This window comes from Mus caroli, chromosome 15 (genome assembly GCF_900094665.2).
Source record: "Mus caroli chromosome 15, CAROLI_EIJ_v1.1, whole genome shotgun sequence".
NCBI classification, from domain to species: Eukaryota; Metazoa; Chordata; class Mammalia; order Rodentia; family Muridae; genus Mus; species Mus caroli.
Window position 1 is genome coordinate 47,344,793 of NC_034584.1, and position 14,932 is coordinate 47,359,724.

General features: G+C 40.7%; 1 protein-coding gene across 1 annotated transcript in view; it reads right to left on the reverse strand.

Moving 5' to 3' along the window:
- The window catches only part of Ext1 (exostosin glycosyltransferase 1), a 278,195-nt gene that overhangs the window by 27,549 nt on the left and 235,714 nt on the right, over positions 1–14,932 (reverse strand). Inside the window, exons 2-4 of the mRNA XM_021183381.2 lie at positions 12,454–12,547; positions 10,692–10,799; positions 6,598–6,717 (exon numbers count right to left, since the gene is read on the reverse strand). Of these exons, the coding sequence (XP_021039040.1) occupies positions 6,598–6,717; positions 10,692–10,799; positions 12,454–12,547 (322 nt within the window). The remainder of the gene's footprint in view (positions 1–6,597; positions 6,718–10,691; positions 10,800–12,453; positions 12,548–14,932) is intronic.

The window sequence follows — 14,932 nt, forward strand, 5'->3', positions numbered from 1 at the left end:
AGAGGGAGAGGGAGAGGGAGAGGGAGAGGGAGAGGCTGTTTGTTGAGGCCCTCAGTAGGATAATATTTGAGTAAATTTACAGGGTAGAATGACAGGCTCCTTATTGTTCTATGCCATTCTCTTTTACAAAATCATGGGTAGTGCGTTGCAGGCTGTAGTCATCTTCATTTGGTCCTTGATCAAATGATACTTACTGCCTGGCACACCAAGTGCCATCATATGACATGTGTTTAAAGCCAAAGCCATCTTTGATTGACATTAGCTCACAACAGTGCTGTAGTTTAAATGTGCTTGGTCAGATAACTGAGCAAACAGGGAAAGCTCCACAACCCCCACTTCTAAAATAGCGTCTCCTCCGCTGCCATAGGCTGTTAGGTTATGCCAGAGATTGCTATCATCTCATGCATGCTTTCTCTTTGCTTGCCTTGAACCTGAGTTACTATGGGCTGACCCATGAAGGAACACTATCTCCCTAGCAGCTTGCTACTCAGTCCACTGCCATTGTTTCAATTTGCCTGCAAGTAAGTAGAAAACAGAAAAATCCAGCTCCAAGGAGACTAATTCTAAAATGCAGCAGTCAGGCTTGAGAGCTAACAGGATCCCAAGTCTGAAAGAGTGGGCATGCGGAAGGAATGCACTCCCTGCTCATCCTTGGCTTTGGGGAGAATGAGGGATCCCATCTTTGACTGTGTCTAAGTACTACCTATAACATTAGAGCTGGTGTTGTGGTTTGAATGTGAAATGTCCACCACAGGCTTGGGTGTTTGAATACTTGGGTCCACCTGATGATGCTGTTTAGAAGGCTGTAGAACCTTTAAGAAGTAAAGCACTGCTGGAGGAGTGAGAGAGGGCCTTGAGACTTGATAGCCAGGTCCTACTTCCTGTCTACTTTTTATTTCCAATCTACAGACCAAAGAACATGACCAGCATTCTCATACTCCGGTTCCCATACTGTCCCTACCTTAACCTGTAAGCCTGAATTGAATAAGCTTTCCTTCTCCTAAGGCATCTGTTCATAATGATGAGAGAAGTTACTAATGGGGATTCTCCAAAGACTTGTCATCCCACTCTCGGGGTCTAGATTATGAGCAACAAGGAAGAAGTACCACAGATCTAGAGTCTATGCGTAGATAAATTAAGCAAAAGAGCCTTAAGTCTATGCTGCCTAGAGTTAACGTCCATTCTCTTCCTTAGCAGGGCCATAACCCATCAGATGACTTATTGTGTCTAAGTGCTAGGCCAAGTGGGCCCCGCTGACGTGTGGTCCTTGAGCTCATCTCAGGAACATGTACGCTTTGTTGCTTTGTGTATAGGGATGGCTAGGGATGGCATTTCCTTTACCTCTTCTGTTTGTTGAATTTAGGGTAATGCAAGCTCTGAATTAAGATGGGAAAGCAAGTGTTCTCTCTTTTGCAATTTGCCTGAGAGGTCAGATTGTTACAATCCAATCTTGGGATGATATAGAGAGATTTGACAGCTGCTATAAATTTGAATGAAGTATATGGTTTTAGTGTTAAAAAAATGTGTTGCTAAAGAATTGTGTGGCTTAGATCCAAGGGGAAGAAAGCTTTTCTAGGCTCAAAGATGAAAACAGCTCAACGTAAGATTCTATTGTGATGAATGTAACACATCCAGCTGTTATTGCAGGAGAATGGAGGGAGCTCTGTTAACTTAATAGACAAGAAACTGGATCCACACAATAACCTGCTGCAAAAGAAATATAATTAATGAGATATGATCTTTTGCCTGGCAAATTAGCAATGTTGTCTGTGTGTTATGTTTTAATTATAATCATGAAGGCTCACAAGAATGCAGCAGAGGAGGGTCTCTCAGAGACAGCCTGGGAGAGTCTAAGTGGATGCAACCATTTAGAGAGTCTAAGTGGAGGCAACACTGGTCCTCCTACTGTAGACAACGAGATGTGTCATTTAAGGCAGTCTTCTTTCTTACATGGACTGCTTTATTTTGAAATATCAAGAGAATGAACTAATCACTCATGATAGGTCCTTTGCAGCAAATTAGGGAAGAAAGAGAAAAAAAAAATCAGCTTCAAATAAATCCCTGCTTAAATAGGGGACAGCTAGGGGATGAGAAGGTGACTCAGTGGAGCTCACAGAGGAACCAGGTTCAGTTCCCAGAACCCACAAAACAGCTTACAATCATCTGAACTCCAGTTCTAGGGGATCACCTATTACTGGCCTCTGAGGGCACATATGTCCATGTGATCCACATATATACATACAGGTAAAACATTCATACACACAAAAAGTAAAATACATAAGACTTTAAAGGGGGATACAGCTACTATCTTATATCATGTCTTAGGAATGGTTTTCCCTAAATGTGTACAAGTCTGTATTGTGTTGACCAAAATAAAAGATGGGTTTGAATACATTGTAACCTGTTTTTAAAAGAAAAGTATGAACATTTGCTTATACCAATAAATGTATATCCTTACGACATTTGGTGTCTGTATAACAGTCTTTATGTAGATACATCACAATGGGCCAATCTGTTTCTCACTATCTGACTGAGGATGTGCAATGTTATAACAAACATAAACACCATAGCCTATGCTACTTAGAACTTTCTTCATTAGGTCATTATCTTCTCGAGAAGTACAGGGTGAAAATTCTGCTTTCTTCTAAAGGTGCTAGCCTCTGCAGAAAGGCTTAAGAGGGGTAGTCATCCTCCACTCTAATCTTAAAGTCTCTCTTCTGCAACCTTGGTGACAATACTACCATGATTCCATGGGCCATCTACTGATGCTATAGGTGGGAAGTAGTATTTTATTTAATTTTAACTTCCTCAAGTTAAGGTAAATAAATATCCCTTTCACAGCACCTGATGCATACATGACTTGACTATATACCCTTAGGAACAATTACAATTAAATTTAATTAGCAATTAAGCCACTCTACACGTTTGCATCTCTTGTCTTTATTATATCCATCCACACAAGGATTCTGTAGATACTTCTTTAGATTATGAGGGTGTCACATCCTGATAAACTCATCATAGACTAAAAATAAAGCAAGTTGAAAATGTGTTTACTAGACTCAGTCCATCCAGCATACTAACCTTAGCAACACAGCACACAGAGATACAAGTGTGGCTGACTGGGAGATATGGCTCATGGCCACTGCCCAGATTCACAATACAATATTCTATCACACATACTGATAGCCTGGGAAAAGGTACAAAATAAGTAATCAAAATATGGATTTACTGAATGCATGTTATTCTCTGCACCATCATAATATACTTTAAGAAAACCATTAAATCAAGCCACTGTATGTACTGATTATCTATACACATCTGCCATCATATACATACATATGTATAATTTATTATACATACATTACTGAAATATTAGGAGGTTTTCCTTTTAACAACATCAAAAACTCTTCATTTCATATCCTAATTCAGAATGTTTGTAGAAAAATGTACTTTATCGGGTTTTGGGAAAAGACGTACTTCTATTGTTCTAATCTGAAAATATAAGTACCCTTGTGTGTTTTTGACAAGGTCTCACTGTATTCCAGCCTACTTGGGAACTTGGATATTTTTCTAATTTCTTTATCAGAGTTTACATGTCAAAAATATTAACATTTTTTAGCTTCATATTGACTGTGAATCTCTGCCCTCAGTTTTGCATTGCTTTATGGTGTATCTGCTTGACAAAAGTTTTAATGATTTTCATCGTCACACTTAGTGTGTTTTATGCCTGAGATCATGGGCAGAGCAGCTTCTTTTACTTCAAATGATATGGCTATACCCATCTCTATCATATTACATCAACTGTATTATCTTTGTGTGCCTGTGTGTGTGCAGAGTGCTCCCCTGTGTGGAGATCAGAGGTTGACAGGGTCTGCACTTGGACCTGAATCTTGCAGTTGGGGCTAGCCTGGCTACGTATCAAGCTTCTGGAATATGCCTGCTACTGCCTGCACTGCATTGTGGTCACAGGCCCACGTCACCACGGCTGGCTTTTACATGGATACGGGGAGTCCAACCAAGTCCTCATGTGAGTGTTGCTAGTACTTTTATACTATATATATGCCCACTATTGTACTAACAATACGTTATTTGGTATCAAATAGCACAACTCATATCTTCTCTCATTTGAGAAGCTGGATCAAAGCTCTCATAATTATGGTAGCTTTATAATGTGTACTAATTAAACTATGGAAATAAATGATCTTTACTGCTTTTCAATAATCCTAGGCTACGGTAGGGCATTTATTCTTCAAACTAAAGCTCAGAGTAATTTGTCTAACTTCTTTTAAGACTCTGATGTGTAGATCGAGGAAAATTGCTATCTTTACAGTAGATTTCCCCATTACTCAAGTTTTATTTTATGTCATTCAATTTCATGTGCCATTTTCATCAAACAAAAATAAAACAATATGTTTTTTCAAGTTTAAGAAAAAACATAGTAATTTAATAAAATATATTATGAACTTTGTAATGCCTGGACTCTTTGGTTCACTAATTTCACTTCATAAATACTAACCTAGAAGTGTAGGCAGAAACAAAGCTCAAAATGCAAGCAAAACACTGACTAAGGCACTGTATGCATTCCCAGTCATCTATGCAGATAGCAGTAATCACAGATAGTACTTACGGTGACCTGCACCAGATGGGTGGATAAGCAGAGGCTTACCACACGATGGTATTAGGGTGAAGACAGATTAAAACGTGGTCTGGGTGTAGAGGTGAACAGAGCAGGACAGGATAAAAAGGCTAGGGACATGCCCGAAGCCATACTACAGAGCCCTTGGCTTGCCCTATGGATAGAGTAACTAAAGCCATGGGAAAACTAGAAACTCGAAAGAAAAAAAATGAGGAAAAAAAGGCTACCTTTTTAATACAGAACATGAATAAATGCCAATAGACTAAGCAGTTAGACAGTATGATATATATATATATATGTTATATATATATATATATATATATATATATATATATATATATAAAACATGATTGCAGTAAAATATGTGTATGTATGTGTACAGATAAACTATACATGAGAAGGCCAAGGCCCTGTCTAAATGTAGCCAGCAGAGAAGCTACAGACACTGAGACGGGTATAACACAAACAGAACAAAATAAGCGTGAACAGCTGAGGGGGAATGTTTAGGACAAAAAACTAATATTTCAAATATTCTAAAAATTGCAAGTGTCAATAATGTTGTGGCAGTTTCTTTTGTTTATCTGTGGGCTTCCTGAGCAAGACAGATAAAATCCAGTTAGTTTTGCTAACATTCTAAGAAGTAAAAGGCTAGAAAATGATTTATTATTTTTAAAGGAAAAAAAAGTCTCCAATCTCACTCAGAAACAAAAGCAAAAAGGAATGGAAAATAACTTAGATAGACCTGTTTACCTAGCTTCAGGATGTACACCAGGCATAGGCATGGGAAAATCCTGGTGACTGGTTGCCTAGAGCTAAGACCTGGAGCCGAAGTTAGGCTGGTGTGGAAAAATCTCCACTGTGCTTTGTCTAACACTCATGCTGACCCTCCCCTCAACAAGAACACAGCATGATCATGTGGATGGAGCAGGTGACTTCAGTTTCCACAGTATTACTTGGTTGTTTTGTATTTATTCAAGATTATATTAGCTTTCAGAGTGATTGTTAACTTCCGAAGGAAATACTCTCCAAGTGTGTAGTAGATCGTCCTGCCCCATTCTCCAAGTTCCTGGGTCACCTCAGGAGACAGTCTGATCACTCCCCTGCTCATAGCCAGGAAACTCATGAGTGTGCAGTTTTCTGTGATCTTTCTTAGCTCTTTGCAAAGCTTTGCATAGCCCGAGGCCATTGCTATCTGCTCTACTTCCTGTGGTTTTAATCATTTTCATGATTTTCTATTTTGCTATTGCCTTAAACCAGGCAATTTAAAAGAATGAGACATGGCTCAGTGTATGTGGAGTGCTTTCTCAATACAACTCCCCTGCCCCTCAACACACACACACAGAATAAAGCAACTTGAAGATGTTTATCCACTCACGAGCCAGAGTCTCTACTTTTATAAAGATTAACATTTTCAACACCAGTAGGATACAACCATGATGAAAGTTTTCTTCTTACCACAACCTTATAACATGGGGCTGGCTGCTTCAGTTGTATGTGTCTTCAGAAACAATCCTGCTGTCTCTTAAAGCGCTGTGCCCTATGGTGCTCCCTGAACTGTTCATAGTTTAAGAATGGTGGAGGATAGTTTCCTTACTTGATCATTATCTTTTTTTCTCAATTTACTCCAGAAATATGTCTTCAAAGGATACCACTGAGTTTGAGTGACAGGAAGATAGTCATTACCCACATTACCTCTGAAATTATGCCAGACAAATCACTTTGTCTAGAGCACAGCTTCTCTCCATGTCACTTCTACTATGAGAATTTGTCAGGAATGAGGGCATTTGCTTAAGACTGGTAAAACAGATGTGGGGTTGCAGGATGAGCTGTCACTAACCTGTGCAAGGACAGGAAATTTGGTTTTGTCCTACTTGACTAAGTGCACAACCCAACAGTAAAACAAAGAGGTTGCAATAAAAGAACTATTATTCAACGATCATGAGTGGAATGGTCTCACTTACCTCTAGTGTAGTTAATACAATCTTCTCAACTGAAGAAAAATAAGCCTCCCACAAGAACTGTGTCTGCTGTCTAAGTGCTAGGATTTTATCCTGATGAATAGACCTGATTGTAGAAGGAATCTGTAAAATAAGGGGAACACATAGTAATTATAACTGTAAAACAGAGAGATGAGCTTGATCAAAACAACCCAGTGGGTTGCACTTTTTGTTCTTCATAGCATTCATTTTCTAGAAAACAGGTCTATTAAAAAATCATCACCCAGGCTGAAATGATGGCTAAGCTGGTAAAGGCTAGGCTCACCACCGAAGTCACCAACTGCTAAGTAACAATGTCCCCAAGAAACATCAGAAAAAACAACAGGTCTAGGAAAGCAACCTCAATGGCATTCAAATGCATGGAGACTGTGCACTGGCTTAGCTCAGTTCTAAGATTCTGTGGTACCAGGTTAGTTGTATAGGGGACTCCTACAGTCCTAAGTCCCGTTCCCTCTTCCTCCTCCTCTTCCTCCTCAAGTCCACAAAATCTTTGGCCCTGATATGGACATGAAAGGTCTTGGAGAAAGTAAACAAACAGAACAACAACAACAACAATAAAAACCAAAACCAAAACCAACCAACCAACCAAAAAACCCTTTTCTAAGAAGTGCCACTCTAGGAACCATGAAGTATCTATAAATGTGTCTATTTAAAGACTGTTCATGAGCCTACCCATTCAACCCAAACCTATTTAGCCATGTCCACATGGATATCCTTCTTCTAGCCTCCTTTGAACCTTTTGTACACCTGAGAGCTCTCCTCTCAACTCTAACCCTTACTCTAATTTCCCTGGATCTCTCAAACATTTCATCATAGGCTGTTCTATACCAAGTTAAATCATTTTGAAGGAAGGCCTTTCTTCCTGTTCATATTGCTATACGTTTTGTAGCTAAGAGAATAGTTTTATGCTAGCTATTCAAGAAATGAGCCTAATTGAGCATGGCCAGCAAAAGCTCTCATCAGGATATTGTTATTTTTAATAGCAGCATAGCTTGATAGCAAGGTAAAGGTGTTAATGGCATCAACGTGGGATTCTGGTTCTACTATTTACTGGATATGCTGCCTTGGATGAATTAGGCGCTCTTTTGGATTATTCATTCATAACATGATATGGTTGGGTGCTTAGTACAGCGTCTACATATAGAAATCTTAATTATGATGGTTCATTATTACTGCTATTACCATTGTTGACACAGGGAGATGCTAGTCCAAGCTGGACCAATTGATTTTATGTAGAGCTGGGCCAGTTGTTTACAGTCTACCTATAAATTTGTCCTAGCCCTAGTTCTAAGATGCCTTCCTTGGATTTCTGGCTAAATTTTCCAGGCTTCCTCCCTGACTATATGTACAGCTCAAGGGCTGTTCTATTTATGTCATCTATACTAGATTCCTTGTGATTGTCAACTGCCCTGCTGTGCTCACCTTTCTGCATGCTTGCCTCCCTAATGCATGATGAATCACATAGACATGGGAGCCTGGGCTACGTAAGAAATGCTCTGCCAACCGCATTAATAGGAAAGTTACTCAAAATATGGGACTGCACTGTAGTCGCGTTCTCATCAGAGGGAAAGGAGATGAGAGCACACTGCTAAGATTCAAATCGGCCCCTAGGAAAAGCAGTGAAAAGAACAGAAGGAAAACCTGACTTGCTCTGCCAATATCTCAACGTAGATACTAAGTCTATGCTTTGAAAAGATCATAATACTGAAAAAAATACAGATGCTGAAGGTAAAGTTGAAACACTGGCAGGATCAAGGTCAATGGAAATAAAATATTCTTAGATGAGCTAAACCATTCATGACACAGATCCTTGATAAGTCAAGAAAATTTATTTGTATTTGCTCAATGAGAAAATGACCTAGATTGCCAAAGAAAAACGAGGGGGGAGAAAACCCTCATCCTCCATTTTTATAAGCATGCCCCTTTCAATGACAATGGCATTCTCTAAGTCGTACAGATTGGCATGGCTGTTTTTATCATGGCCATGAGAACTAATCCATTAGGAAAATGCCAAAAGCTACCATGGCTATATGGTCTGCAGAAAGCCAGGTCCATGGTGTTTCTAAAGGGAGGAGGGAGGTGCATAGACTCAGCCAAAGATACCACCTCGTGTCTTCCATGGCAACATCCTGTTCTCCCACTTCTAGAGCTGTGTTCTACCAGTTTGTGTGGAGGATGGAAGTGTCTTGACAGTGCTCTGCAAAGTCCTCTGGAGGATGACTTCAATTGATTGGCAGGATGGAGTTCTAAGTTCCAATGGCATTTTGGCTATTGGTTATTAATCTGCCTTTCCTCAGAGACAGGTATGGGAAAGTGATGAATTAATTACAATTTGGACAGGATGATTTGGAAGTCCTAATAAAAGGTTATGTGTGGTAATAGGATCTACCAAAATAGATATAGGAAAGCCACAGCACGCTTCTCGGTGACAGACTGACAAGAACATATGCAAATAAAAACACCAGAGCTGTTCGAAAACAGGAAATGAAAAATTGTAACATAACAAAAAACATTTCCCAGAGCACACATTTGGGCTCCGTGCCAGCTCTTAAAAACCATTGTTAACAACCGTACAGTCACTGTTCAATATGGAAGCAGCTGTGTAAAAACAGATTGCAGATGAGGAGGAAAAATACTAGCAAGTGTGGGCACAGGGGTGTGAAGAATACAATCTTTAGAGTCAAGTCAAAACGTGGCTTCAAAGAGTGAAAAAGCCATACTTTAGTAGCCCAGGACAACCACACTTAAGTGTCATGGAATGTTCCCTACTCTAAGACAGACTCCAACTTGTTCATAGCAAGTTCAAGGATGCATTGGTAAAAAAAAAAAATTTGAGAACACGGTGACTGATGGTTTTCATATCCAAAATTTCCTTTAATGAGTATGTATTATTAAAACAACATAAAAGGAAAGAAAGACAAAGGCAATGTGGACAAGCACCACATACCACACTGAGTGTATGACTCAGGCGTCTACTCTGTCTAGATGGAGAGCTCTTTCTTAGTATGTCTTGGAGGCTGTCCCTATTGAATTATACCAGGGAATCAGTGCTGTGAACACTAACCTTTCGAAAACCCCAAACCTCTTTCTCAGTGAACACCTATGGAATTATGTTTTGTTTAGAACAGAATAGGCTAGGAGATGGCTCAGCAGTTAAGAGTACTGGATACACTCTCTACCGGGGTTTAATTCTTAGCGCCCACATGGCAACTTACAACTACTTGTAACTCCTGTTCCAGGAGATCCGACACCTTTATCAGACATATGGAGTCAAAACACCAATGCACATAAAATAAAAATATCCATTTCTTGGATATCAATTAATTTTGTTTTAAAAGCACAAACATTGGAGATGATCTTTCTACACAACCTTGTGGAGGTTTAATGACAAAGTGTTTAATGCCATGAAAGAAAATATTAACTGTGATATAAGAGTATGTGGCAGTTTACAGAGAACCTCAAACACAACTGGGGGTGGGGTGGGGGTAAGGGGATGAGGGCGGGGCTTTGGAAATCTTCATGGCCCCTTCTTGCTCATTCAATTCTCTGGACAGGCTGAGTTCCCTTTCCTTGCACGACTGAAACTTTTATTAGTGACCTTTCTTTTAAATATCTATCCAAGTGACAGCCCTCCTGCGGGTACTCAGGGTTGAGGACTGTGGTAGTGGTAACACTGCACACAGCAACAAGCCTAGAGCTTATGTCCCAGAGTCAACCAGATTGAATATATAGAGAGCCAAGGGACCAGAGGGAGTGTCCTGTCTGAAAACGCTGGTGCTGAAGCTGGTGGGGATCCACCTTTCCCCACTCAACGAAGCTCATACATTTTATCAGCAACGGCTGTTTCCCACAATATATTCTGTGGATTTGGACAGATTTTGGGGTTGGAAAGTGAACAATATCATATTAAACGGCTTCATATTCACCATGACACAGGCAATTTTCTCCTGATAAAATTTCTTTTATGGAGCTGACCTTTTGGATTCATCTTCTTTGAAAGTTTGGATGGGGGCAGCAATAATCTGCTCTTCTGCCGAAGGCCACAGCCCCTTCCTTACCTGTAATAGCAATCTCTCATCGCCTATGACGGCAGCTTGGTTCCAATTAATCACTTCGGAGAATGGCAACTCCCATCCGTTGCTGAGCATTACAGGGACACAGGCAGCCTGAGCAAAGGAAGGATTTCATGAGTGTGAGGATACTGACAGCAGGGATGCCATTCCAATCAGGAGAAGAGTAAGTACAAATTCAATCACTGGCATTGCTTATGTTACATGGGCCCACACTGCTCAGGCTAGAAAGCAAGTAAGTGATTCAGAATTACCAGGTCACATGGGACTGCAAGCATCCCTACCTGACTTGAAGATTTTCAAGTCTCGCCTTAGAATGCTAATACCCCATTTCTATTCTAGTACATAGGTTTGGCTGACCTTACTTCCATGGGGATGAATGGCCTTGCTGCAGAAAGCTTTCACAATAACAACAACAAAAATCTGAGCATAAAAACCTTGAGTATAAACCATTTTGTCAATGGAAGTGCCACAGATACATCTCATCATGGTTCCCCCCCAAGGTCATGAGCCAGTGGGGAACAGGATGGGGCCCATCTGTCTAGGTAGAGCTTTGTGGACTTAACTACTGTAACATCTAGCTCTCCTTTTTCTATAAGCATCTAACTCAAAACTTTGCTCCCTCCAGTGTGTAGTGCAAACTGCAGTGGTACTAGTTTCTCGTCTGCACTAGGATGTCAACAAGCTGAAGACGAAATGTAGTCGCCAAGGAAGTCTTTATTCAACCCAGAGAGCAATTTGCACCCTAGGACACCCATGAAGCTTCCAGAATGCTAGTGAGTAGTGAAGGTACGCTTTTCAGAGCGCACAAAGCAGCGGAAGTGCTCTGCCAGAGACAGGAGCTCTTCAGCCTGAGGAAAGGGTAGGACTTACGGTTCAAATGACAGGATGAAGATGCTATGAAACACCCTCAAATTCACAGATTCAGACAAACTGTAAATTATTGCAGGCAGGCAGGCAGGCAGGAAGGAAGGAAGGGGAGGGAGGAAGGGGAGGGAGGAAGGTAGGTAGGTAGAGGGCATATTTCTCTCGCCATTCAAGAAGACAGGCTGCAAACCAAAAACCCAAAAGCTGGGCGTGGTGATACATGCCTTTAATTGGAGCACTCTGGAGGCAGAGGCAGGAGGATCTCTGTAAATCAAAGGCCAGTCTCATCCACAAAGCTAGGGCTGTACAGAGAAAAACAAAAACAAAAACAAAATCCAAAAACAAGAGGGCTGGCTGCAGTAAGAGGAGAAGACACTATACAGGCTTCCAAGAGTCCTCTGAGTTGCAGAGCGGTGGCACATCACAGCAAGTCAGTAGCATCACTCTTTAAGAGTCTAGATGAATCAATAGAGAACTTAACCCACAATTTCATTTTGGGGGAATAACAGTAACACCCCATTTTCGGTGTTCCTGACATTGGCTGACAGGAAAAAAGGAGAGACCCCCATCTCCAAACTCAAGAGCCAATGTTAGCAATGGGATCTGCCCATCTGCCCTCTGTCTGCAAACATGTCCCTGATGAATCTAGTCTTCCGGTGGTGAGACAGCTTACCACTGCTCTCATGTCCAAAGTCAGGGAGTCAATCTTGCTCCCAATTCTGGCTCTTCAAAACCATTTCAGATTTTCTTGGGAAGGTGTTTTTAGTTCCTTAGCAAAAGCTGGGCTTCTTTTTTTTTTTTTACTCTAGATGAGTGTGAAAAGCTTGAAACCAGTTTGGCTCCAATCTTCAACCTGCTGCGGTAAATTTTCATAGTCTCTTACCTGCAAAGCCTCCAGGAATCTGAAGGACCCAAGCCTGCGACCACGAGGAACCAGACAGAAAGTGGCATTGTGCAGCATTTCCCGATAATCATATCTAGAACAACAAGAGGTCTGATCAGCAAGTGCAAATCCAGGAGGAAAAACGGATGGTGGAGGTTCAGGGCAGAGCATCAATTTACCCTGACAATTTACCCCAAATAACTATGCCTTGAGGAAGGGCTACTTTCACCTTTCCATTTAGTGGGGCAAGAGCTTGTTGCATGGGAAAGACAAACAGGACCAATCGAGCTGTATGAGGCAATAAGGATCTCTTTTGCAAACAGTTTACAAAGGGTCAGGTCTAGTGGTTCTCATAACCATTTGTCTTGCAGAGTCTCTGCTTCCTAAGTCAGGTGGGGGAGGGGTGCACAGAAAGTCTCATTACACACCCTTGGCTGGCCTAGAACTTGGTATGCAGAGCAGGATGGACTCAAACTTACAGAGACCCACTCACTTCTGCCTCTGGTGATCTGTGGTTGGTTGCAGGCATGCATGCACTAGCCAGATTCTCTCCCCCCCGCTTGACGAAACAGTTTGCTGCCATAGACTAAGAAGCATCTCTGATACATCTGCTTCTCCCTTAATGCCACACCACTCAGCAACATGAAATGTTCTTCTTGTTCTCTGTTCCCCACACCATGCTATTAAAAGACACTTCGGAAACCTCCACCTTAAGCGCAAGCCAACATTTGTTTTCTCTTCTAACTGGAGTTTCTACATTTAACTAAGAACATTTAGTGATTCCAGAAAAATAGTGCTATGTATAAGTATGGCTGCTTTGACTTTTGGGGAAAGACTCGGGGCTGGGGGCCAGGAGGAATAGGGCATGGGAGGCCAAGGATGGGTAGCAGAAGAAAGCCTTTGTGAAGAATGAGGCAGAGGCAGAACAAAGAAAAAAAAGTACCAGGGGGAACTGCAAACTGGGATAGAGCATGGTGATTATTCTTTTTACTCAAATGCCATTTAATGGTATTACACTGTTTTGGGGGGAGGGGGCACTCCAGAAAAATTATAACATGACTATCACCTGTCTCTTATTGTCAGTGAGACTCAGGACCAACAAAAAGCATTTAATTATTTGAGGCTCCCACTGTAAAAGTTATTAATACCAAATACATTCCTAAGCACACACTTTCGACTTCACTAAGAGTCTAAGAGAACTCGGGAAGCTAGAGATGCCTCATGTCCTATAAGGCTCTGAGTCGCACAGCCAAGATGAAATCGCTCTCATTTCTCAAGCACTTCCAATGTAGCACAGACAGGTGTGACTCTGACAGTAGCATATGTCACCGGCATTTTCTAACTCTAATAGTCTAATTTAACCATAGCCTGGAGGCGCTGGATTCTTCCCTATACTTTTTTTGGGATATTGATATATACATTCATATTTTTAAAGTCCACATCTATTTTTATATTCTCATATAAACTAGGCATATGGGAGTAAGCCAATTTTCAATTATAAACCCGTCATTAAGAAGAGACATCATGCAAAGGACCATTTGCTTAAACAAGCATGTACAACTAATTTGCACAAGAAAAGGTCACTGTGAATAGATTAAGATTATCTCCATTGAGAGCAAAATAAAAAACCCTTGCTGCATTAATTAAGCTGCAAAATAGACTTCAAAGTGGAAAGGATTTTTAAGAAGGATCAAATTCAGCTAAATAAAAATATTAAATTACGACGGTAATGACTTCTCTCTCTTTCTCTCTTTTTTTTAACCAAACACAGAAAAATAATTGACAAATATGTTCAAGTTCAAATGTTGATAATGTCTGAATTTTACCTAATAGGTAGAAAAGAGGGGGGAATATACCAACACAAATTGATGAGTGAAAGTTAAACTGATTTTTTTTTTTTTTAATATAGAAAGGTCGAATATACTTCAGACTCCTGCAAGGTTTAAGATACTGAGAATAGAAACCCCGGAGGGACCAGAAGAGTCCTACATCCTCATCATTAAGCTGCTAAAAATGTAAAATCTTATTAGTGTCTTGGATTGTAACAAGTTTCAAAGTTTCCACTTGCAGAATTTACTTTCTAGAGTGTGTGGAGGGAGAAGAAGGGCAGAAAAGCTCCCGGGAGAAAGTCAAGCGACAGTTAAACCGGGGATGTGGACTTTTAAGTGCCTGTACAGAAGCATTACTTGCTGATGTAGCAACTGGAGCCACATGATTGAAGCTTGAAGTCATTCATATAATGAGATGAGGGATGCACCCTGAACCTGTTAGGTCCTGCTGAGAGGCCATGAGCTTAACACAGGTGCTTTTGAGGGCATCTGTTTCCTCACCTGAAATAAAGAGCCACTCAGATTACATGTTTTCTGTCAGCTTCTACGTTCCCGCTATTCTTTGTGTTGTTGGTTTTAGGTATAAAAGAAAAATGTCTTTTGAGACCATTCCACCAAGATTTTTCACAATCTTTCTAAGAGGAACATGC